We start from the raw sequence: 22,174 nt of genomic DNA on the forward strand, positions 1-22,174 counted from the left end.
ATCATGGATGCCAGTAATGTGGCCATTGGGATATCTATCTATCTTTCTCTCTCTATATATATATATATATATATATAGAGAGAGAGAGAGAGAGAGAGAGAGAGAGAGAGAGATAAATATAGATATGTGGCTTACTACAGTCATAAGTTGAATGCTGCTGAGAAGAATTATTCAATGTATGACAGTGAGTAACTCGGGGATTAAAGTATTGGAAGCCTTTCCTATATGGGCGGACTTTCAAAGTTAAGGCAGAGCACCAAGCACTTAATTGGCTTTAGACAATGCCCAGTTCATGATGGAGTGATTGGCAAGCACGATGGAGTCAGATATTTCAGCAGTTTAGGGGCACGATAGAGTATGTCCCTGGGAAGAACAACCCACCCTGTCGCCAATGCTCTTAGTTGGAAGACCTCCATCCACACACTTTAGGCCCCTGTGCTAGAGACACAAGGGAAGGATCTTGACAGACATTACCTTGGAGAAGTTAGAGCGTTTCTCTTATTGGCCTGGGATGCATGGCCTGGGATGTAGACGGATGTTTACAGCTATGTTCAAATCTTTCAGATTTGCCAAAAAGTAAAGGTTTTCCACAAGAAGGCGGCTGGTTTGCTCAAGCCGTTGCCTATTCCCAAAGGTCATTTCCATGGTCTGAATTCCAATATCAACAACCGAGGACATAGCCATGAGCTTTGTGGTGTCACTTATCAGTAGATACACATAATACACACTTAACTATTATTGATTGTTTTAGTAAATTTTGCATGCTTGTACCTTGCCAAAAGATAGCTAGCAATAGAGGATGTAGCGTGCCTATTTATTTGGTATTGGTATCCCATTGGTGGGTTACCTCAAACCATTACATAGGCAAGGACTCGAAGTTTACCTCTCATTTCTGGATCATTTCCTCCTAAAGGAATTATAAGGGCGAGCAAAGTGCTGCAAAAAAGTGACAAAATTGGCCCATATGTAGTAGTGGCCTATAGAAGAGTGTGATGAGTAAAAAGATCATGAACGTGCATGCTATCCAGTATTTCTTGAAAGGCTTCAGCCCTAAGGAAGGGGAGCAAACAAAGGACTCATCTCATCCCCAAAGGAAGGGGAGCAAACAGAGGACTCATTCATCTCATCCCCAAAGGGGAAAACGACCCTCATTTCCAGAGCCAGGTCCTCACTCAGGGTGGTAGAGGAGACAGTTTTGAGATTCACAGATCAGTATGCACTTGCCTTCACCTTTTCGTGGCTGAGGCGATGAGTCATTTGTTCCACTTGCAAACACAGATTACCATACTTTGTTTTCCATTAGGAATGATGAGGAATTTCTTGACAGTGAGCTTGTGGATGACATAGCTATATTCCTAGGGGTCTTCCTAAAAGATTTACAATGCTTCAGAGCAGCCTTGGAGGACTTTTTCCTTGCGATAGATGCAATCATTAACTAGCACAAATCTATCGGATTTAGGTTCAGCGGTTTAGCCACACCGAGATGATAGGAAAACTATTGCCAGATGTTTGGGATGCAAGGTAGGCATGGATATCACCTCCACTCATCAGTTCACTCCAGTCTTGGAGAAGCCACTCTATAAGTCTTTGGACCTAGCCTTGGGAGCCCTTCGGTGAATCAGGTTTTATTAGCCTTTGCTTGGTACATCACTTGTCGTTAGTCCTTTTCGTGCTCTTGTATTGGCCAGCTCAGGAGATTGGCATAGAATTATATCGGATGGTGTACATGACATGAGCACTATCATCTTGCCTTTGCATAGGGGAGGCCTCAATATTATTGAGCATGACATTTAGTGCAAAGACTTGCTCGGCTGCTCATTGGCACAAATGAAGAGAAAATTGTGGAATGATCTTGAAGCTTCATTTGAGATGTCTGATTTGGGGCTTTTACACGATTATTTGGGCATTCAGTTTATGCAAACAGATGAAGGCAGTGTGCTCAAACAATGAAAATTCATTCAGGGACTGTTACAAAGGTTTGATTTTCAGGACAGCAAGCCTATTTCGACTCCCATGGAGCCAGGGTTGAGGCTGTCCATGCATGATGTAGGTGACCTTTTGATGTTGTTGTATACAGTCAGGATGTTGGATGCCTTACTATCTCTATAATACCCTGCCCAGGTACAATTAAGTGTATCTCAGTTGAGCAGGTATATGCACAGCACATAGTGTGCTGTGAAGCGTGTTTTCAGATACTTGCAGGGTACTTAGTCCTTGGTCTTTTCCAGTGATTCAGATTGGGCTAGGGGTTATAATATGAGACATTCCACAGTGGATATTGTTTCTTTATTGGCAGTCCATGCATTTCTTGGCAGCTCACAAGATGATGTTGCCTCAGTTTAGGGTTGAGTGAGTTTTAACTTACACTGGGGTTTACCTAGGGTTTTGTCATGTTGACAGCCCTCTTATACTTCTGTCTTGAAACTTCTCTTCAACATAGCTCCATGTTTTTGAACTCTCCACCATCTCCACTTCTCACAATTATAGCCTCTTGAAGGGTAATGGTTTAGCTCGTAGAGGCTTGTAGAATCTTGCATTTTGTGTGTGTTCTAGGCATCCCATTAAATACTCACGTTTAGGGACTGTTTTCTTTTCAGCTTACTAAACGATTGTGTTTCCTTTTTGAAAAAGATTTGTGATGTTAGAAAACTCAAAGCATTATAATGGATATACAGAAATTCTGCCCTCAGATTCTGGGTAGCTATAATCTTTTCTTTCTTGGCATGAATTGAAGTATCTTGCAGTGGAAATGAAGATACGGAATTCGTTTCAAGCTTGTAGGGCCACATAAATTTGCATGTTGGTCGGTTCATTGGGTCAACTAAAGCTGAACATTAAATGACTTCTTAGAATTTTTAAATGTATTTTTTTGCAGTACCTTGCTCGAATAGTGCCTCTGGCACTCGCATCTTGTAATCTTGATGATGGGGCAGCTTTAGATGTTGATGACTCAGAGGAGGAAGGAGATGTACCTAATGGTTTCGGAGGGGTATCTTCTGATGAAGATAATGATGACAACAGGCGGGTTCGCAATTTCAGCGTTCGGACAGGAGTGCTGGATGAGAAGGCAGCAGCGACACAAGCACTGGGCTTGTTTGCTTTACATACGAAAGCTGCATTCATGCCGTATCCTTTTGGAAGAATAGAGGCTATTGTTTTCCGGTATTGAATGTTGACACTGTCTGTTTGAATCTCACTTAACCGGCCATCAGTTTTCTATTGGACACATTAAATGTGCTTAAAAAGCATGCTGGTTATTTTCATGAAGATGTACGACTTCAAGCTGTGATCGCTCTCCAACGTAAGGTTTTGCTACTTGTGATATGATGACTTGTGACTACTCTTATAAAGTGTCTTTTGGAAATTGGAAAGCATACGGCTCTTCTAAATACCAGAATCCTTCTATCTTTAAATTAATTGCATTGTCTAGAGCTAGGTTCCAGAACTATGATAATAGGTTCAGAAATGTGCTTCTTAGTAAATTATTTCTTGAATATCATTTCAAAGGGCTGCCATGACAATGCTTGATCAATTGCTCCTTTTGACAGTAAAATAGTAGAAAGATTGATCTTGTTATTGTAATGCAGTTGCAGTAAGCCCCAAAAAAATTTCCACTCTTGAGACTATGGATATTTTTCAGCTTCTGTGCTTTAGTAATAGAATTTTTTCTCAAACGTCAGAGTGGTTATGGAAGTTAGTTATAGCTTGACTAAGTACGTGGTTTTTCTGATTCCTAAAAAACGCAGTGCCATGAGTGTTATGAAATAACTTGACTAAGTACATGGTTTTTCTGATCCCTCAAAAGCAGTGCTCTGAGTGTTATGGAACAAATTTGTGAGTGTGATTTTGTTTTTTTTGTTCTGTGGGGTTTCATGAGAGGGGTCTATCAAACTGTTGGAGTTCTAATAAACAATTTGGGGTCTTATGGGATTCCCTTTTTGGGGCGGCCTATTTTCTTTCTCTCTTTTTTCCTCCCGCGGGAGGGGGTTTGTGTGGCTGTCTACAGAATTGTCCCTGTCCAGCCACAATATGCCCAGCATTGCAATCTTCCATGCTTAGGTTCAACAACATGGAAGATCTATCCCTGGGGAAAAGTATACTTGTATTGCATCCTTCCTTTAGCTCCAGCTGCCTCGTACGTGTGGGGTGTACTGGTGACAAGGTAGGAACATGAGGCATCTGTTTAACAGTCTATGAATGAATCCATTGTTTATAACAGAGATATTTGTAAATGTCCTGCTTCTTATTTGTTTATAGCCAGGAGGATTGTACATAACCATAAAAAGGTATAGTCAGCTAGTTAGTGGCTATTGCATGATTGTTTGATTGCATTTGTTGATAATGATGCATTGTTTAACAAGATGAATTTAGGAGAAACTGTGTAAAACCTGTGGCCCTGTCAATCTGGAATGGAGGTGTTAGACATTCAGTAGACGTGAGTGGACCTGGGAATGTTGACTTTTGACATGTTCTAACACAATATTATAAGAAAACACTGATTGAGAGAGAGTGCTTGTGCATGCATAGTGCTTTGGTGGATGTTCAAGTACTGCACATAATGATGTAGCCTATTGTTAGAAAACTGAAATCCCACCAGATGGTATCCCACAGCGGAAGACTGATAGATAGCCCAAGATTTACACCTGCAAATGTTTCACTACGGACTTCACTACATTCATGTGCATGTGTAGACTAGCAAATAGACTGTGCTCAGTGACAAATATAGAAGCAACACTTTATATCTCCGTCTGTCCACAAACTGGACACAAACTGGACAGATACAATACCAAGAAAGGTTCTCCTACTATATGCCTTGCACCTCTAGATCTCTGAGCTCGCATGCTCCATTGAGCGTATGTAGACTCTCCGTTCAAAGGGTCTCCCCACCTTGCTGTCCGGAACCTCAGCCTAGGTGGGCAGCCCTTCTCAACTTAGTCTGCAGCTTCTCTGTACCTCCTTCACCTCCTGGATATAGGCCCAAGGTAGGTCTAGTGCTGCTCCTATCTGTTGGCTGAAGTGCTGCTTCAGAAGATATGTTATGATTCCTTGGGGCCTCCCTTTTATAGGGCACAAGGCCCTCCAAATGGACCGACCAGGAGAGGGGGATATAGCCAACCCAAGCAGCCCCCCTAGCCGACTTCTGCAGGTCTGTCAGCTGACCTGGTTGGCTGGCCCCAACCAGCCCAACCAGGCCCTATATAAGGGCAAGGGCCTGCCTCCTTCAGCCCTTTCTCTGACCGTCCTGCAGCTGCCAGATCTGTGCTGCAGCTTCCGTACTGCTCGCATGGCAATTCTGTACACGCCTCCTTTCCCAGCCAGGTATGGTGAGGTGTGCTGCCCACATGGCAGCCTGTTTGCTGTTGGAAGCCCCACTCTTCTCTCTCTTGTTGTCTGAATGGAGCCCACATGGCAACTAGGATGCTGCCCATGTGGCATTCCCTCAAACCCTAGGTTCACCCCCCCAATGCTCTCCTCATCTAGGGGCTTATAGACGGGGAGGTGACCTCTATATTTCCAACACCCCCTCTCACCGACCCATCTTGGCCCAACACCAATCCATCGATGAAGATCCTCTAGTAGCTCTCGTGTTGTAGCCCTTTGGAATAGTTTGGTGTCGTCATAGTCTTTCTCTGGCTTTTCAATCAATGGCTCTTGCTCTGCCAATTCTAGCTCCGCTTCCACACACCAGTCTGGTACACAGGTCTATATTTGGTATTGCCTAATGGCACCACCACCTTCAGTCACGAACTTGCTCGTGAACTCGAGCTCTCCAGGTCCCAGCATCCTCCAATTGTCCCCTCATGATAGGTGAACGGTCTGAAGCCCTCTAGGCACCAAGCTCTTAGGATCTGTTTCAACCCGTCCTTCGTCTGGCTAGGTCTGCAACCAAATACCATACCCGAGACATCATATCCCAGGCACAGATCCAATTTACTTGGACCATCAAGCTCCAATTGTGTTTGTGTATTGTTGTCCCCCTTAAAGCACATCCATCGTCTGACCTTGAGTCTTTAGGTTTTGTCGAAGAGTCTGCCTCTGCTTTAGCAACACTGACCAAAGCACCCAGATGACTCCATTTATTCATCACTGTACATCACCTTCACAAAGGATCCTGACTCCTCTGACCAATCCTCAATGTTTGACATCGTGATAGTAACACCGGGGTCCACATATCTAATCTCAATAGCACACGGAGTGGTCACCAAGAAAAGTTCTCTTACTGCCACATGAGCTGACTCCTCTGACTCTGAGCAGGCACCCTTTTCTGTTTATCCTTCTTCTTTTTGCAATCTTTCACATAATGTCATCGCAGTAGAAGCACTTCCTCTCTTTCTTTCTCTTCTTGTTGTTGTCTTCATCTGAAGAGTTCACTCTGTCGTTAGATTTGGGCTTGCCTTTGCCAGGCTTGCCCTTGCCTTTGCTCCTGTCTTGAGGTATCAGGGCCTTGTCATCCTTATCAGTACCGTTGTACTTCTTTTCCCGAGCTTCTTGCAAGAACAGTAATGGGACCAACTCCTCAAAAGTCATTGGCGTCGGCCTATGCCCTACAGTCATGGTAGTCACAAAACTACTATAGCTCCGAGGGAGCAGTCCTTTGATCAATTGCCGCCAGTTGATCCCGCACCACCTTCCATCTTGATTCCCCTTCTTCCATACTCCTGCTGTATAGCTGTGTCTCGAGGTCCAAGATTCTCGCCTAATTGTCGAGCTTGTACATATCTCTCAAGTTCCTCCAGGCCTCGAAAGAAGTGTCCGCCATTTGAATATGCAGCAGCACCATATCCGCCGTTGTACCTACTATGATAGCCAAGGCTTCTGCATCCCATATGTGCCATGCTCTCACTAGTATAGCGCCCGGTGGCGATGTCACCGCTGTAGAGGTTGATATAGCTGGAGTGGTCACGGTGGCTTGAGGTATCAGCTCCGTCCCCGTTGCAATCCCCCACGACTCCCTCAACACTAAGTGGTTATGCACTATCATTTTCCATAATGGGTAGTTGGTCTTGTCCAGACTTTGTCTCACCAAAGTTTGGGATCTGGTATCTATTGGCCATGATAATGAACTGCAATAGGAAAAGGGTTAGAGTGTCGTACACTTGTTTGAACCGTAACCTCCCACCTGGGTACAATCCTTCAGGCGTCTACCTGAACCTGAGCCTCTTGTCTGGGAATTCCTCCGAGCAAATGAATCAAGATCGTCCTTCAGCAAGGTCCTTGCCTTCAAGCTCCACTTCTCGAGAACTTCCGTCAGGGCTTTGATACCATGTTAGAGAACTGAAATCCCACCAGAGGGTATCCTGTAGTGGAAGACTGATAGTTTAGCCCATGAATTACATGACGAAGTGTTTCACTATTGAATCAAGCTTCATCAAGTTGTGGAGTTAGCAGGGAGGAAGGTAGAGCAGCAGCAAGGGGCGGGAGGTTAGCAGCGGAAAAGCAAAGCTAGCAGCAGAACGAACGCAAGTAGAGTTAGTAGCAGCCAGGTGGGGTTAGCATCAGCCAGGTGGGGAAGTTAGTAGAGTTTAGTAGCAGCCAGGCCAGAGAGCAGCAGCGGGTGGGAAAAGAGAGCAGCGAGAAGGTTAGCAGGCAGTGGGGCAAGAGGCAGCAGCAGGCCTGGAAGAAGAAGCCTGGAAGAAGAAGCAGGTGGGGATATGAGAGACTTGCAGGGATGAGGGCAGCAAGGAGGCAGTAAGGGGCAGTAGGAAGCAGGGAGGTGGAGGGAGAAGCGACAGGGAGGAGCTACAGGCGAATGCAATGCATCATCTTATGATCACGGGCATCAACAAAATTCCACTTATGGGGTAAAGGAATCCAAAGTAGATAGGTGTAAGGAGCTGGAGTCATTGAGATTGGAGGTGCCTTTGCTGTCTACGTGTGCATGGGATCTCTAAGAAGTCTCCTCTAAGCACTGATGGACCCCCTTCACTGCATACTTTTAGTTTTTCTTGCCTTTGGCAGATCGATGAAGGAAGACAAAGATTACTTTAGAGGACTTTGTAGTCATATGCAGCTTCCATATGGAGATGAGAAGTGCTGGGCTGCACGATCCACTAGATGGTTTCACTCTCTTGGCATCCATTGATCTTCTCCCCCATACTAGTGCTCCTTGGATGCCGCCTCTTATGGCTGACACAACAGAATATCCATTAGGTCATTAGAGACAATCTTTGGTACGTATGCATTCACAGCAAACATTGGTATTCCCATTATAGCCACATACCGCAAAAATAGTATGCTATAGACAGCATTTCCTTCGGTCGAGCAAGGATAGCTTTATTCATGTATTGGGGCATTACAATTCGATCTCACAAAGAGAAAGGATAGTGATGAGTCAGCTCCAGACATCATTCCATTGACTCTAGATCCAGGTGGAACAAGAGGTTCAGGCCACATGACACTGTTGAACCTGAGTCTATGACACATTAGGCGGAGACAGAGGAGCATGTACTGCTGAGATGTCCCAAGTACTATAAGATCTAAGGTCGATATCAGCACTTGTTCGACTAGGGATTTCTAGACAAGAGTTGGATTGTTGATTACAAGGACGAGTGATGTGTTGTTCTCTTTGTATGTGAGATCACTAGACAGACATGAAGTCCCTGTAGTGGACAAGGCTGGACAAGAGGTGATCGAAAAATTCTTCTTCATAGGAGACTATTCCACACTGAGTGGATGCTATGGGACCTTGTAGCATCGCTAATTTCAGGACCTCACGATGCTGGAGTGGACTAAGCAGCAGATCACCGATGTTTTTTTTCAAGATACCAGGATTCCTAACAAAACCCCAGTTAGGTCCACATAGAACTGAGATCACTCATGGTGGATATGGCTCTTGTCCATTTAAGGTAAGCTCAATGTAGCACATAGTACTTGACGACGTCCATGGACTGGTCTCGCAGACGTTAATAAACCTGTCTTTCTTATTTCTTTCACACGATTCCCTTCCCTCCTTGGTGGAGCATCCAGTAGGTCTAGATTCTGCTGAGGTGCCAGAGAGGTGGCTAAGGTCCTCTGGTTTATGTGAGTGTGTTGTGGGAAGAGGATATATTTTGGCCAGGTGTCCAGAAGAGGCACTTCCTGGGCAACTGAAATCAAAACAGTATTGTAGAACAGCACTGAGCCGGGTAGGTAGGCACTTTGTTGTGTAACCTCTTTGGAAATTTGTACTGCAAGATCTATTCCCACTGGTTTGGGCTTAATGGTTGTTCGCTTTTCAGTTAGAGGCCTTTTAGAACAATTACTTGACATGGTATGCTAGGTTACATTTGATATGTGTGAGGAATAATTCCTTTTTAATCAGCTTGTCTGACTTCTACCAGCTTCTAGAATGGTCTTATCATGCTGCTATTCACTCTTCTTGCTGTGTTGTTGTTTCCATTTATGGTGCTTCATTCTTGCCAGGTGTCCTTAAATAGATGCCAATTCACATTGCCTTTTCTCACTTGACCTTTAACCCCTGCTGGTTGGCAAAACTGATGTCTGTCTACGGTGACATAGTAAACTGTTTTCTCTGTCATGTCGAATGTCGTTGGCTCACTTAGATTCTATTACTTCGGCCACTTTTAAAATTTTGAATGCAATGTGCTGCTATGCTTTTTTCAGGATTGTAGTATCTTCGACTTTGAAGTTCGTGACACTGAAGAACTTGGTTTTTGGTGTGCAGATGTCTTTACAGCAACCCAAGCAGCATTCCCAGGCACGGGTGCGGTAAGTAGCTATTTTCACTCCAAAGATGGATGATTTGTCCTTGTTTATGGCCTCTAAAGAGATACTCTGTATACTGGTAAAATAAAAACACATATATATGCGGGGAGAGGCACTATTAGGAGTTTTAGACTCTTAGAAAAACTTGCAATCCCACTAATAAATGCATAGCATTCAGGTCAATTTACATGGAGCTTATATAAATAAGCTAATTATAAATTCTTCAGCTTCTTAAATTAGTCTTTATGCAAAGTAAAAAAAAACCATTTCATTTTTTGCTTACTTATGCATGCCCCTCCTTGTCTTCAAAGCCTCAATCTCTTGTCGATTCATACTGAGCAACTGGATTGTTTGGAAGGGCTTTGCTTGTGAAAGCATAACGTTGGGCTTGGAGGGCCACGTGATACCATCAAAAGTAAAGAGAATCTCTGTCTCCTGTGTCACCGTCATCTCTTGCTATCTAATCTGTCTCAGTAGGGTCGCTTTTGTGTTGCTGCATCTCAATCAGATTGAGACCAATGCAGACTTGATCATGAAAGTGGATCAGCCGAGAAAGTGGCCCAAAACCGTGCTGCTTCTGAAAAAGGCAGTGGTATCGTCCACGAATCTCATAGTAGACGGGGAAATACGTAAGAGTTGCTCCTCTGTCTCCACCTTCTCCAGTGTTGTGCATGACTTGCATGTCTGCTTCTCTCTAGGTGTGCTTGTGGCTTTCCTTGCCTCGATCCTCAGCTGGTGGGATGAGACCCGCATCCGACCAATGGAGATTCTCAATGCATGTGTGACTTGTTTATCCTCCAAGTACTGCGGTCTGATAATCACTCTATCCTTTGATACTCTCAAGACGTGATTGTGACAGAATTTGGACCTTGGTGGGGAACTTCTGCCCCCAAGTCCTATAGAGCAAGAGTAGATCCAACTGTATGATACAGTTGATCTCATTTCGTGGGACCAAAGGGGAAGGGGCATCCAAAGTGTACTGAAAATGGGAGACTCGATGCATCTGAATATTGTGACTCGCAAACTATCTGGATATATGTGCATACCAAGCCTGCTAACCCCTTAATTTGCTAGTCGTCTGGATGACTCAAGTGGGGCAGATTTTGCAGGTTCTTTCCTCTCTCTGGAATCCGTGGCCTTGCCCATCTACCTTTCTCTACCTTGAGACCATGTGAAAGATGTCGTTTAAATGTTGACGTCTTCCCCAAGGAATTTCTGTATTTCGTGGCTGTCCATCGAGTTAATTAAAACTGCATTTTTGTACCTGGGTTTTCCACAGTTTCTGTAGCATTTTCTGGGCACTTGCATCTTCAGGTATATCGGCGGCTATTATAGCCATGATTGCATCCACTTCATTCCCTCTCTGTGCACCAGCCTATGGTTTGTGTAGCTTCCATTGCCTTGCGTGGTATCCAACTGGCGTCCATCTTCTCAACTATGTTGAGGTAGGCCATGAATTGACACAATGCTTCCCCCTCTAGAGGTATCATTCCCGTTTCAGGCAGTAGGATGGGGTAGGGTGTTTGTGCCTTAACCCCCAGCTCCCCTATCAGAAAACGTTTATGTATAATTGCTATTCTGTCCCAGTATGTCCTAGACACCTCGGGTGCCCAGGCAGGGCATCCGTAGAGGATTACTGTTTGTACAAGCATGGTGTATAGAAACTTTCTCATTTCCCAATTCCACAGATGCACCTTCCTGCATTCATTTTGGAAGTCATATAGAGCTTTCAGAGCTCCCAAAATCCTTCTTTCCACGCATGCATTCCATTTGTAGTTGTCTGTGAAATCCAATCCTAAGTATTTATATGAGTTGACTATTTCCAAGGACTCTCCTCCAAATGTGACATCCACTTGTTTGTTGCGTGGCCTGATGGCCATTACCTTTGTTTTGTGTATATTGACTTGCATCCCCGAGTGTTTGCAGAAATCTCTCAGAGCATCCAAGTCTGCTTGCAAGCTCTCCCTATTCTTTGCGAAAAAAACTACATCATTTGCATAGATAAACATAAATAAAGCATACCCCACAATTAGAACCCCTTCCTTGTTGTGCATTTTCATCCACTCTTCCAACTCATCAATGAAAAGACCAAAGAGTGTTGGTGAGAGGGGGCAGCCTTGTTTAACCCCTATGTCACTCCTTATTACAGCTTTTCCCTTGGAGCATGACCCATCCACTAATGGCTGTGCTAACGTAGCTAGTACCTTCTTATAGAGTTGGTATGTTGCTTCTCCGAGTTCTTGAGGAACTTTGAGCTTTTTCCAGTCTTTCCCATAACCTCTGACGTGGCACTATGTCGAAGGCTTTCTTAAAGTCTACGAAACAGCAGTAGACAGCCTCTTTCTTTCCTTTAACTCCTTCAGCTGCAGCCCTTATGGCAACTAGATGATCAATCGTTGAGTGCTTGGGGCGAAACCATGCTTGGGATGATGCTCTCACTCCTTGGTCCTCCGCCCATTTGCTGATTTTCTGCTCAAGGATAGTTCCATATAACTTTGCCATTAGGCTACTTACCATGATTGTTCGATAATTCTTTACCATCTTGCTATCTCCCCCCTTATGGATCGGCGCAATTCTGCTTATCTGCCAATCTAAAGGAAAGCCTTTCTCTAGAGCCATATTCATAAGCTGGGTAAGTATTTTCTTTGTTTTCTCACCTCCCCATGTTAACATCTCTACTACTAGCTCTTGTGTGTATGGAGCCTTCCCATTGGCTAGCTTTTTCAGGCCCTTTTCCATGTTTTCTATCTGTTATGATTCCATTTGTTGATTTGAGAGTATACTTGTGACTGACCGTTTCTTCCCCATCTCTTTCGTAGAGGCTTTTGACAAATTGTATCATGTCCTCCCATTGTGACACATGCAAGACAGTTTAAGGATCAAGTGTAGTAGATTATGTGCATACGGGAATATATATATATATATATGTATATATGTATATGATTGAGCGATGTCCATAGGAATAATAGGGACAAGCAATGCTGTGAAAAAGCAGAAAATTACCGCACATCCCAGGCTGAGAATGGACTCCAAAAAAGTGCATATTTATGAAAATGAGATAGCGGCGGCAATGGCACAAGTACAAATGCCTCCAACATGTCAAGAAACGAGTCAATACTTCACAAATATGCTGCTGTCAACAGCCCAAAAATGTTTCTCTCAAAGAAAGTGGAGAAGTGCGGGAATGCCATGTTTGGGAGAGACTAAAATGAAATCGTTTAGACCTCACAAGCAGTTGTAGCTTGAATGAAGAGATTTTGGACTACTTTTTTATTAGCCTTCTCCTTTAGTGCTAGCCTTTGTCTTGGCCGAGTCTGCCCTTCACCTTAGGAGTGTTGACAGAAACTTTGTACGAAGACTTTGTATAAATGGATGCTCAAGTATGTGTGGGTGTGTGGATTTGTATGTGTGAGAGCATATTTTTATACTATGGTCTACATCCACTGTTGGGTGTTGATGACGTCAGTGGGGATGTCATAGTAGCTAGTCCCTGCTATGCGTGATGGAGTTTATGGTTTTCAATCTTATGAGTGACTATCATGAGATTGAAACATGCCCTATGTTGTGTTTTTAGAGCATGAGTTTGGGAATGTTCCTGGATTCATCTAGGTATATAAGTGCGGGAATGCCATGTAATCATTGGTACGACCAGGATTGCAAGGATGCAAATAGAGCTTGGAAAACAGCAAGTCCAATGGAGGAGGAGGACAAATCGGAGGAGGACAAATCTCAAACATATATATAGGTAGTAAGACACACAAAAAGGACATATCTTAAAAGCAAACAGCTTGAGAGCTTTGAGGAGTTGAAACAAAATCCCAAAAAGTTTTTCCAAAAAGTACACAGCAACAAACCCCAAGAGAGGAGGCCCCCTCTCGTGTTTTGAAAATTTGTTGTCCCATTGCATATTTGTAGTCCAAAGCATCCGCACATTGTGTGTGTGTGTGTGTGTGAGAGAGAGAGAGAGAGAGAGAGAGAGAGAGAGAGAGAGAGAGAGATTGATTTTAATTATGTAAAGCTCTTAGCTTATTGGGATACTTTGCAGACTCTCTCGGTAGAAGCGAAGCAAGTCCTTGGTATGTATGGATGTATATGCTTTTGTTGCGTAACTAAGTTTTGTTAATTTCATTATTTATCATTATGGTTTTATGAGTATGAGTGCAGACACTATAATGGAGCTTTATCTAAAGGCCTTAAATGAAGATGATGATAAAGAGACAGTTGCTCAAGTATGCTCATGCATTGTTGAGATGACCACACAACTTCCATATTCTGTAATGGAGCCTTGTAAGCATGCTTATAATTTTTACAAGTCTTTTAGTTTATGGATTGGGAGCACGTTATCGGCTGTATAGTAGAAATGGTCAGATGTAAGTTTTTCATTGATAGTCTATGGTGTCTCTAGATATTGGACCTGTTTCGGAAGCAGTTTTGATGTTGCTTCGTCAGGAAGCAGTTTGTCAACAAATGGGCGACACTGATAGTGAAGGGGATGATGAGGATTGTGAGCATGATGAGGTTCTCATGGATGCTGTTACCGATGTTCTTCCGGCACTTGCAAAATGTATGGGACCTCGTTTTGAGCCAATTTTGCGTATGCTATTTGAGCCTCTAATGAAATTTGCGGTTAGTATAACTCCTATCTCTATTCCCTTATAGGATATGGTTTCTCTATTGTTGAGTTGGGTTAATCATATTAGCATTGAAATATAGTATCCAAGATGTCTTCTGTAACGATAATCCATGTCTTTGAACTCACTCAGAAATTGACTCGACCGCCTGGTGACCGAACGATGGTCGTTGCTTCCTTGGCAGAAGTTGCTCAGGAAATTGGATCTGCAATTGTGCCATATGTTGATGTAAGTGACATGATGAGGCTATATTTCTCTCTCGTAGAATTAAAACCTTATTGGCTATCCTCATAGTTCTAGGCTTGACTACAGCGCTCGTCCTGCCACATTTGGCTTTTCTCTTCAGTTTTGAGGAATCATACTCGTCCTTCATCTATTAGACCTTTGCGTGGTATTTGGGGGGAGACTAGGTAGGAATCGAGTCGTGTTTCCAAAGAGGAGAGAGAATTATTATTATTATTTTTAGTGCGACAGTTAATCCAGTTTGTTCTTAGCTGAGAGCCAATAAGGCTCATTGGGACATATTTGTACCCTCTTGGTGGGTGACTAATTTGAAGTTTTGAGTGGACCTCTTAGAGCATCTCTTTTGTTATAGTCTCCTGTAAAGCAAATCACCCAATCTTAGTTTGTCATCTCAGAGCGATCCTTCTAGACTGTGCGCATATTTTACAGTAGGTCACATTCAGGATGATAAATCCATTCGGTCTATGATGTTGTTCTTTCATCCAATACAATTAAAGGTTGGGCTCTATATTCACGTCCATTGCCATTGTTAGACTATCATTTGTATGAGTTGATGGAACCAAATCCTTTCCAGTGGCATAGGATCAGAGTCATGCTTGTTAAGTTCTGGTTTTTGAGTTTCTGATTTCTTTGGTAAGGTCTATATTAAAAGCTTTCTTCCCTTCTTTTGTGGCGGCATCTTGGACCTGATAGAGTGGAAAAGGCCATCAACAATTTCCATGGCGACAACCATATATCTTTTTCTTTTGCACCAATCGATTTGGCAACACAAATTTTCAGTAAATATTGGCAGCACCTTCCTAATTTCATGGTTTGGGTTATTGTTTAGGATGTTTTACTGGTAGGTAGGTAGGGAGAGAAAAATCCTCTCTTTGGCTTGCTTAGTATGGCAAGGTCATAGTGGGAACATGGTTACAAAAGACATTAGATCACGTAGTACGGCATCATTTCTATTCAGATTTAGAGTTCACAGCATTGTCTCTTGTTCTCAGCCTAGGCACCTGTGGTTTAGGGTATTGGATTGGTTTTAGGTGCCTTTTGAGGATCAATCGCTATCACTTCGTGAGGTGTGTAATGGGGCTCCTTAGCTGGACATTCTTTATTTTGCCTGAGCAGGTGAGTGGTACTAAGCTATCCTTATCCTTCTCTCTCTTCCCTTATGTGGCGCAGTGCTCGTTATTAGGTCAGGATTATTTATTGTAGGAAAGGCAATAGAGTGGCAAGCATGGGCTTTTTTTTGTAATGTCAATTGTTGAATTGGCTGCAGTTCAAAAATTAAGTTTCAGAGAGGGGCCCTTTCTCTGGCTTGGTAGTTTGGGAAGCATAATCTTTTCTGTGAGTACAAGGAAGGACATGCTTATTTCTTTTAAAGGGGGTTTCATACTTGTACACTGTATGGATAAAGCAGACTGTATTTAAAATTGTCCGAGTTTTTTCACTTCTTCCTTTGTTGGAGTAACCTCTCCTGTGCATTTCCTGATGTAAAAGATCTCTTTCTATGGTACATGGAGTGTTGATTGGATCACATGCCACATTCTATAAGAATAAGCTATTCATTTTGTCAGAAACAAAATTTGAAGTCATGCTCAATAGGTATCAGCTTCTGTAGGCTTTCTGCCCAACTGACTCCAATAGAATGATCAAACATACCGTAGTGTGGGCTCATTGATCCTAGGGAAACACAGAGTTTTTAGACTTTGCATCAACAATCTAAGGTAGATGGATCATGGAGCTCTGTAAAGTTCTATTTCCAAGTAAAATTGAGTTTGCTGAAAGTAACAATCATTGTCACAGTTTGTATCAGCATTTAATTTGCATTGCTATCGCAAATGTCAGTCTGCCTTCATTAGCCCAAAGATTTTAAGGAGTTGTACTTTTTCTAGGTGCTGATGCCATTGGTCATGAAGGAACTAGGCTCTGCGGAGGCAACAAACAGGAGAAATGCTGCTTTCTGTGTAGGAGAGCTGTGCAAGAATGGTGGAGAAGTAGCATTAAAGTATCCAATGGTTGTGTTTGACTCATTTGAATTCGTTGCTGTTTGCCCTTTCATTGATAGTCATATGCTGTTCCTTTACATTCTGCAATAGGTATTTCAATAATATTCTCTTTGCGTTATATCAACTTTTTGGACAAAATGAGTTGGATGATGCTGTGAGAGACAATGCAGCTGGGGCTGTTGCACGCATGATAATGGCACAGCCTCAGGCCATACCTTTGGCTCAGGTCAGTTTTCCCTGCATTGTCCTTTGCATGAATTCAAGTTTCGGATACTTTCACATTTCATCTGGATGTATTTGTCTATGTTTTGATAGAGTGCTCACAGACTATGGTTTGCTTTTCCTCGTGAGCAGGTGTTACCAGTTTTCATTGCTTCTTTGCCTTTGAAAGAGGACTTGGGAGAATCAGTTACAGTTTATGACTGCTTGTGCAGTTTAATATTTGCTTCCCATCCTGAGGTATGCTTTTGTGTTTGCATTACACTCTGCATTTGGATACAGTTAGGGAAAACAAATGTTGTGATTTCAAAAGGCACACATACCTCTTTCAAGATGAGACCATCATGCTGGATCAAAGTTTGATCAATTTTGTCGGTGGATATTGGACCCTAGTTAAGTAGCCCACTCAAGCTTTGGGGTGTACCAATTCACTGAAAAAGCACAGCTCAAAAACATCACATTAAGCATGTCTAAGAGGAATTCAACCTATAATACCCCAGAGCTCATTTAGGGGCTCCTCCAATTGTGTGCTCTTCAATGTCCCCTGTTAACCCCCCTCCCCTTCTGTCAACCAATTGGCCTTTCTTGTTTGCACCCCTCTTCTCTTCTTCATCCTTCCTATCCTTATATTGATCATGCTCTCCCCTTACCATTTCACCCATCCCTCTTCCGTTTTTTACAATTTAATCATTTTTACATGTTTTTCAATTAAATGGCCCATCTTATATACAAACCAATTTTGGCTGCTCTAACTGCCTATGGTGAAGCTCTACATACAATGTACTTGTTCGGTGCTTGTGTGTTTGTTTCTGCAGATCCTTCCCTTGATTCCTCAAGTTGTTTATGCCTTCGCACAAGTGGCAGCATCAGAAAAAGAAACCACAGAAGTGAAAGCAAATCTTGGCAAGGCAATTGCTCACCTTCTTTCACGATATGGAGACCAACTGCAGCCTGTTTTGAACAGTTTACCTTCTGAGGCAGCAAATGCTCTAGCCTCAGTTGTGCCACAAGCTTGATTAGAGGCTCATCTTGCTATCTCAACATAGTAGTTGCAAGTTTTGTATAATCTACATGATGTTTTGAGTTTTGTGACAGTGGCCAATGTGAATTTACATGTTCACCATTTATCTTTTTATTGTTGTATTGGTGGATGCATAATCCCTTTAGAGGGAGACAGCTGTAACGGAGTTCATTTCGTAATTTGAGAGTTTATATAGAAAATTTCATTGGAGGAGAGATTTCAACCAGTCTTTTATAAACCGAACGAGGATGGCAACATGACAAGAAACCCTCTTGCTGGGGTTAGAACGGGAAAAGTTATTGGACAGCTCCTAAAAGGTATTTTTGTTTGCAATTTCACACCATCTTTGTTTTGCTCCCCCCTTCTCCCCACCTTCCTTTTCCTTTTCTTTTTAGGCTTTTGTGCTGTCAAGCGAAATTCAATTTGTGTCCCTTTCTTGTGGATGTCCAGGGGCTGCTATTGATTGGAAGATTTGTAGGGACCTTTTGTACTGTACAGAACATATGTTCAGTCTGGGAATCAGATGGTCTCATGATGTTTGTGAATGCCTTGGAACTAGCTTTTCAACAGCTGATCGAGTTTTCTGCATAGCAGGCATGCAAGAATGAAATAGTAGTTCTAGCAAGGATACTTTTGGCCAGTGGTTGAGGTTAAGATGGATAGTCATCTGATAGTTCAAAGCAATGACATTGGCAGCTGTAAGTCCTGATTCATATCCTTTTAATATCATTCATGTTGCCAGTTAAGCTACTTATGTTGCATGCCTATGGCAGCTTTCGATTGTCATTGTTGTTCACGACGATTGAGTCGAATAAGTTTTTAGAAATATTATTTAGTATTTCAAATCTTAAAATTTATCCTTCATATCTTGTACTAATGTTGATTTTGTAACCAAATCTCCAATTTTTTGAACATCATATTTTGGAAGTTCCTTAAGCTGCTTCTTGATGAAGAAGTCTTATGTTGGACTTGTACCTAGACGTCCCTTCACAATTACAATTTTAGTAATGTTCCATCTCTGAGGGAGGTCCAAGCCAAAGCTAAAATTTGGAATGTAGTATTTGTAGAGAGTGTTCCCCTGCATTTACAGAAAGGAATGAGGGGAGAAAGGGGGTGAGGTGTAAAATTATATTTACCTTAATTTTTTAAACTATTGATTTAAGAAGCTGGAGATGACAGACCTGATACACTTTTTGAATAGGCTTCACATTCAGTATGAAAGTATTCCCCTGCATTTACAGAAAGGAATGAGGGAAGAAAGGGGGTGAGGTGTAAAATTATATATACTTCTATTTTTTAAACTATTGATTTAAGAAGCTGGAGATGACAGACCTGATACACTTTTTGAAATTTGTAGACAGTGTTCCCCTGCATTTACAGAAAGGAATGAGGGGAGAAAGGGGGTGAGGTTAAAATTATATATACTTCTATTTTTTTAACTATTGATTTAAGAAGCTGGAGATGACAGACCTGATACACTTTTTGAAAAGGCTTCACATTCAGTATGTAAGTATTTCTTGCAGATCTATAGAACAAGCAGTGTAGAAATGGTTAGGAGCCTTTGTAGCTGCTCCTTTCTCGTCAGCAACCTTGCTCCTCTGTGTCTCATGCTTCCTGGGGCCATCACTCCTGTTCGTCATTTGGGCAGTGGCACCCCCCTCTGTTTCCCTCTCCTCTTCTCTTTACCGCCTGTGTCTCTGCTTGTGTGAATCTGTTTTGAGAGTGCACACCTGTATTCTTTTGGTGCCAGCCTCTTGTGTGCTTGAACCTGTTCGTGCTTTTATGTGCTTGAGGGAATAGTTCATTGGCTACCTGTCGCCATTGCAAGCTGCAGCCAACTGACATTCTGACAGCTTGTCTTTCCTCTTGTTCCTGCAGCAGAAAGCACGTTTGGAGCTATTGTGATTAGAGAACTGTATGATGGGTGCCTCCTGCTTTTGGCACCTCAGCATCCTGGCTCTTCAGCTTATGCATTAGCTCTATTCAGATTGGCTGGTGATGTGTTTGGTTGGTGATGGCCAGTGGCTGCGTACTCAGGCACTCTTCCTCAATGTCCTCTCCCCCTTTTTCCTTTTTCTGCAGAAGTTCTGTTTCGATGGCACTCCAGTTCATTGACCAATGGGCTCGGGAGGGGACAGCTCTTCTTTGGATTTATTGGTCGTGCTGGTCCACCGGGGAAAGCTTGGACCTCATGATAGAATCTTGAGCCCCATCGTTGGCTTTGGTGTCACCTGGCTGGGTGATAGGCAATGGAGGCCTTTAGCCTTCGCCACCTTATCACTTCATTCAGCAGAACAGTAATATTTTTTCATGTTGACAGTCTAGGAGTTGTCCATGGTACATTTGTAAGGGACTTGATGCTCCATTGTTGCTCATTTGAAGGACCCCTCTCCTTGCTAGATCGCTGGTTTTATTGGCTCCTGTCCAAGCTGAGCAATTCCTTCTCTCCTGGCATTTGGACAAAGAAAGCTTCCCTGTTTTGGCTTATGTATTTTATGTTGAGATGGGATATTTTTCGTGTCAGTTGTCTTGTTGAGCTGAATAAATTGTTTTGCACTTGATGGGTTCTAAGAGAATTTGTATATTTGATCTAAACATCAATGTTCACATATACATATGGTCAGAACATCAGTTGGCACTGAATATTGTAGGGCTCATAAGGTTTCAAGATGATGTTTATGCATTTGGATTGTGTTTGCGGAGGCCATAATGATACCTTTTATACCATGTGAATTAAGAGAACTATGCTATAACAAAGTACACATCTTTTTACGTTATTTCAGCAATCCTCTTCACACTAACATCTTACCATGGTTTTATATGTATTGGCTCTGCACATGGCGTATGAGATAGCATGCCTGAATGGGCCTTTGGGCATTGCCTGCTGCATGTTCCATGAAGAACGGAGAACAGTGAAGCATGGTTAATAAACCTCTAGCATCCTTTCTGAATGGCTGAAAACATTGTCCACAATTCTCACAATTTTGGAGTTTGTGGAAGACCTTGAGCTTTCGTAGTGTGTCATTTCCTGCAATTATTAAACAAAGTTATTGTGAGTTGTACGACGACAAAATCCTCCTCTTTTTCCAATCCACAAACTCCAAAGTATATACTTGTGATAGGATTTTCATATTTAGCTAACAATCAAGTCTTTTAAACCAAGATTTCAGGCTTGGTTAAGCACATAGAAGGCTTTTCTCTACGAGGTCGTCTTTGGATTCGAGCATGAAACTGTTTAATTAAAATACCCATTTGAATTATGAACGAGGGATTTGTTAGTTGTGCATCCATGTGATGCATACTCGATGTAGCATCTAATTCTTGCACAGTACACATTCTTGGACAGTCGTTAATTCTTCATACACTTGATTTGCTCGAAGTTGATGCATTCAAGATTTGGTCAATTGAAAGTTTTGGGTTAATTTTACAGTTTCTGTGTTTGCAGGTTGCAATGTCTTTAGTAAAGCAAATGGTTGAAGCAAAAGATTCTTGGAATAATTCTATTTGAATCCAACTTCACATTGGCTACAGAATTGTTGGAGAATAGATCACATGATGGAGGCTTTGGAGGGCCTCGACACACCAGAGTGTTAGGTTGAAGAACTTTAAATAAATGCACTAATTTTAAGGGAGAAGGCTTGGGAAAAGTAAGTGTGGGATTTTAAGTTCGGACATAGACATGTACATTGAGAGTACCTCCCGGTCATGATTAGTGGGTGCTAGCATCATCCATGGTGTCGTGTAGTTAGGATGAATTTGGTGAGTGTAATAAAGCACTCCGATTTCGGAGTCGCCTTGATTTTGGGGTTGTATGCAATAGGGATTAGGTAACATTCGATTGCTAAAATCTTGGAAATAATCTCAGGTGCTAATGGCATTGTATGGTGTAAAGCTTCTATGTAAGTGGTAGTGGAGACAATGAACGTACTTGTTTCAAGCATTCTTGTAATCGAGTTTCCCTTTGGCACTGTACGATGTTAAGTGTAAGTACTTTCTTCAAGCATTTCCTATATCGAGTTTCCTTTTTGGCTCTCCACTGGTGTTATCGTCATTTGTGTCTATTGCTTGAGTTTGTTTCTTGCCTCAATTCTTCTTCATGGTATTAGAGCAAGGAGTCCTCTAAGCTTGTTTGTCCCAAGAAGCCTAGAATACTGGTCGCCTTCATTTTGTTCCCAAACTTAGTTTACTCTTGAGTGTCTATTTTGTAGGTTGCTAGATTCTTATCAACTCCATTAGTAAGCACCACGACCATTGTTGAGAGAAAGGTATCAAGCCATTTGACGGCATTGATTTTCAAATGTGGAAGTGGAGAGTGGAAATGCACCTTTGAGAGTATAGCTTACGGGGTACAGTGAGCA

General features: G+C 42.5%; 1 protein-coding gene across 2 annotated transcripts in view; it reads left to right on the plus strand.

The window, feature by feature from the left end:
* Positions 1-20,466, plus strand: part of LOC147893818 (ARM repeat superfamily protein) — an 89,761-nt gene extending 69,295 nt beyond the window's left edge. The window contains exons 11-23 of one of the 2 annotated variants that reach the window (XM_087385569.1): positions 2,876-3,126; positions 3,213-3,301; positions 9,665-9,708; positions 13,751-13,781; positions 13,870-13,992; positions 14,111-14,331; positions 14,469-14,564; positions 16,463-16,575; positions 16,667-16,802; positions 16,931-17,035; positions 17,611-18,133; positions 18,267-18,514; positions 19,695-20,466. In XM_087385569.1, the coding sequence (XP_087241695.1) occupies positions 2,876-3,126; positions 3,213-3,301; positions 9,665-9,708; positions 13,751-13,781; positions 13,870-13,992; positions 14,111-14,331; positions 14,469-14,564; positions 16,463-16,575; positions 16,667-16,802; positions 16,931-17,035; positions 17,611-17,811 (1,410 nt within the window). In that variant the 3' untranslated portion in view covers positions 17,812-18,133; positions 18,267-18,514; positions 19,695-20,466. The remainder of the gene's footprint in view (positions 1-2,875; positions 3,127-3,212; positions 3,302-9,664; positions 9,709-13,750; positions 13,782-13,869; positions 13,993-14,110; positions 14,332-14,468; positions 14,565-16,462; positions 16,576-16,666; positions 16,803-16,930; positions 17,036-17,610; positions 18,134-18,266; positions 18,515-19,694) is intronic. The other variant, XM_087385570.1, reaches the window with a different exon arrangement.
* Positions 20,467-22,174: the final 1,708 nt, after the last annotated feature.

Source organism: Dipteris shenzhenensis, chromosome 15 (assembly GCF_047967505.1).
Source record: "Dipteris shenzhenensis isolate YYH24624 ecotype China chromosome 15, Dip_SZ_1.0, whole genome shotgun sequence".
NCBI classification, from domain to species: Eukaryota; Viridiplantae; Streptophyta; class Polypodiopsida; order Gleicheniales; family Dipteridaceae; genus Dipteris; species Dipteris shenzhenensis.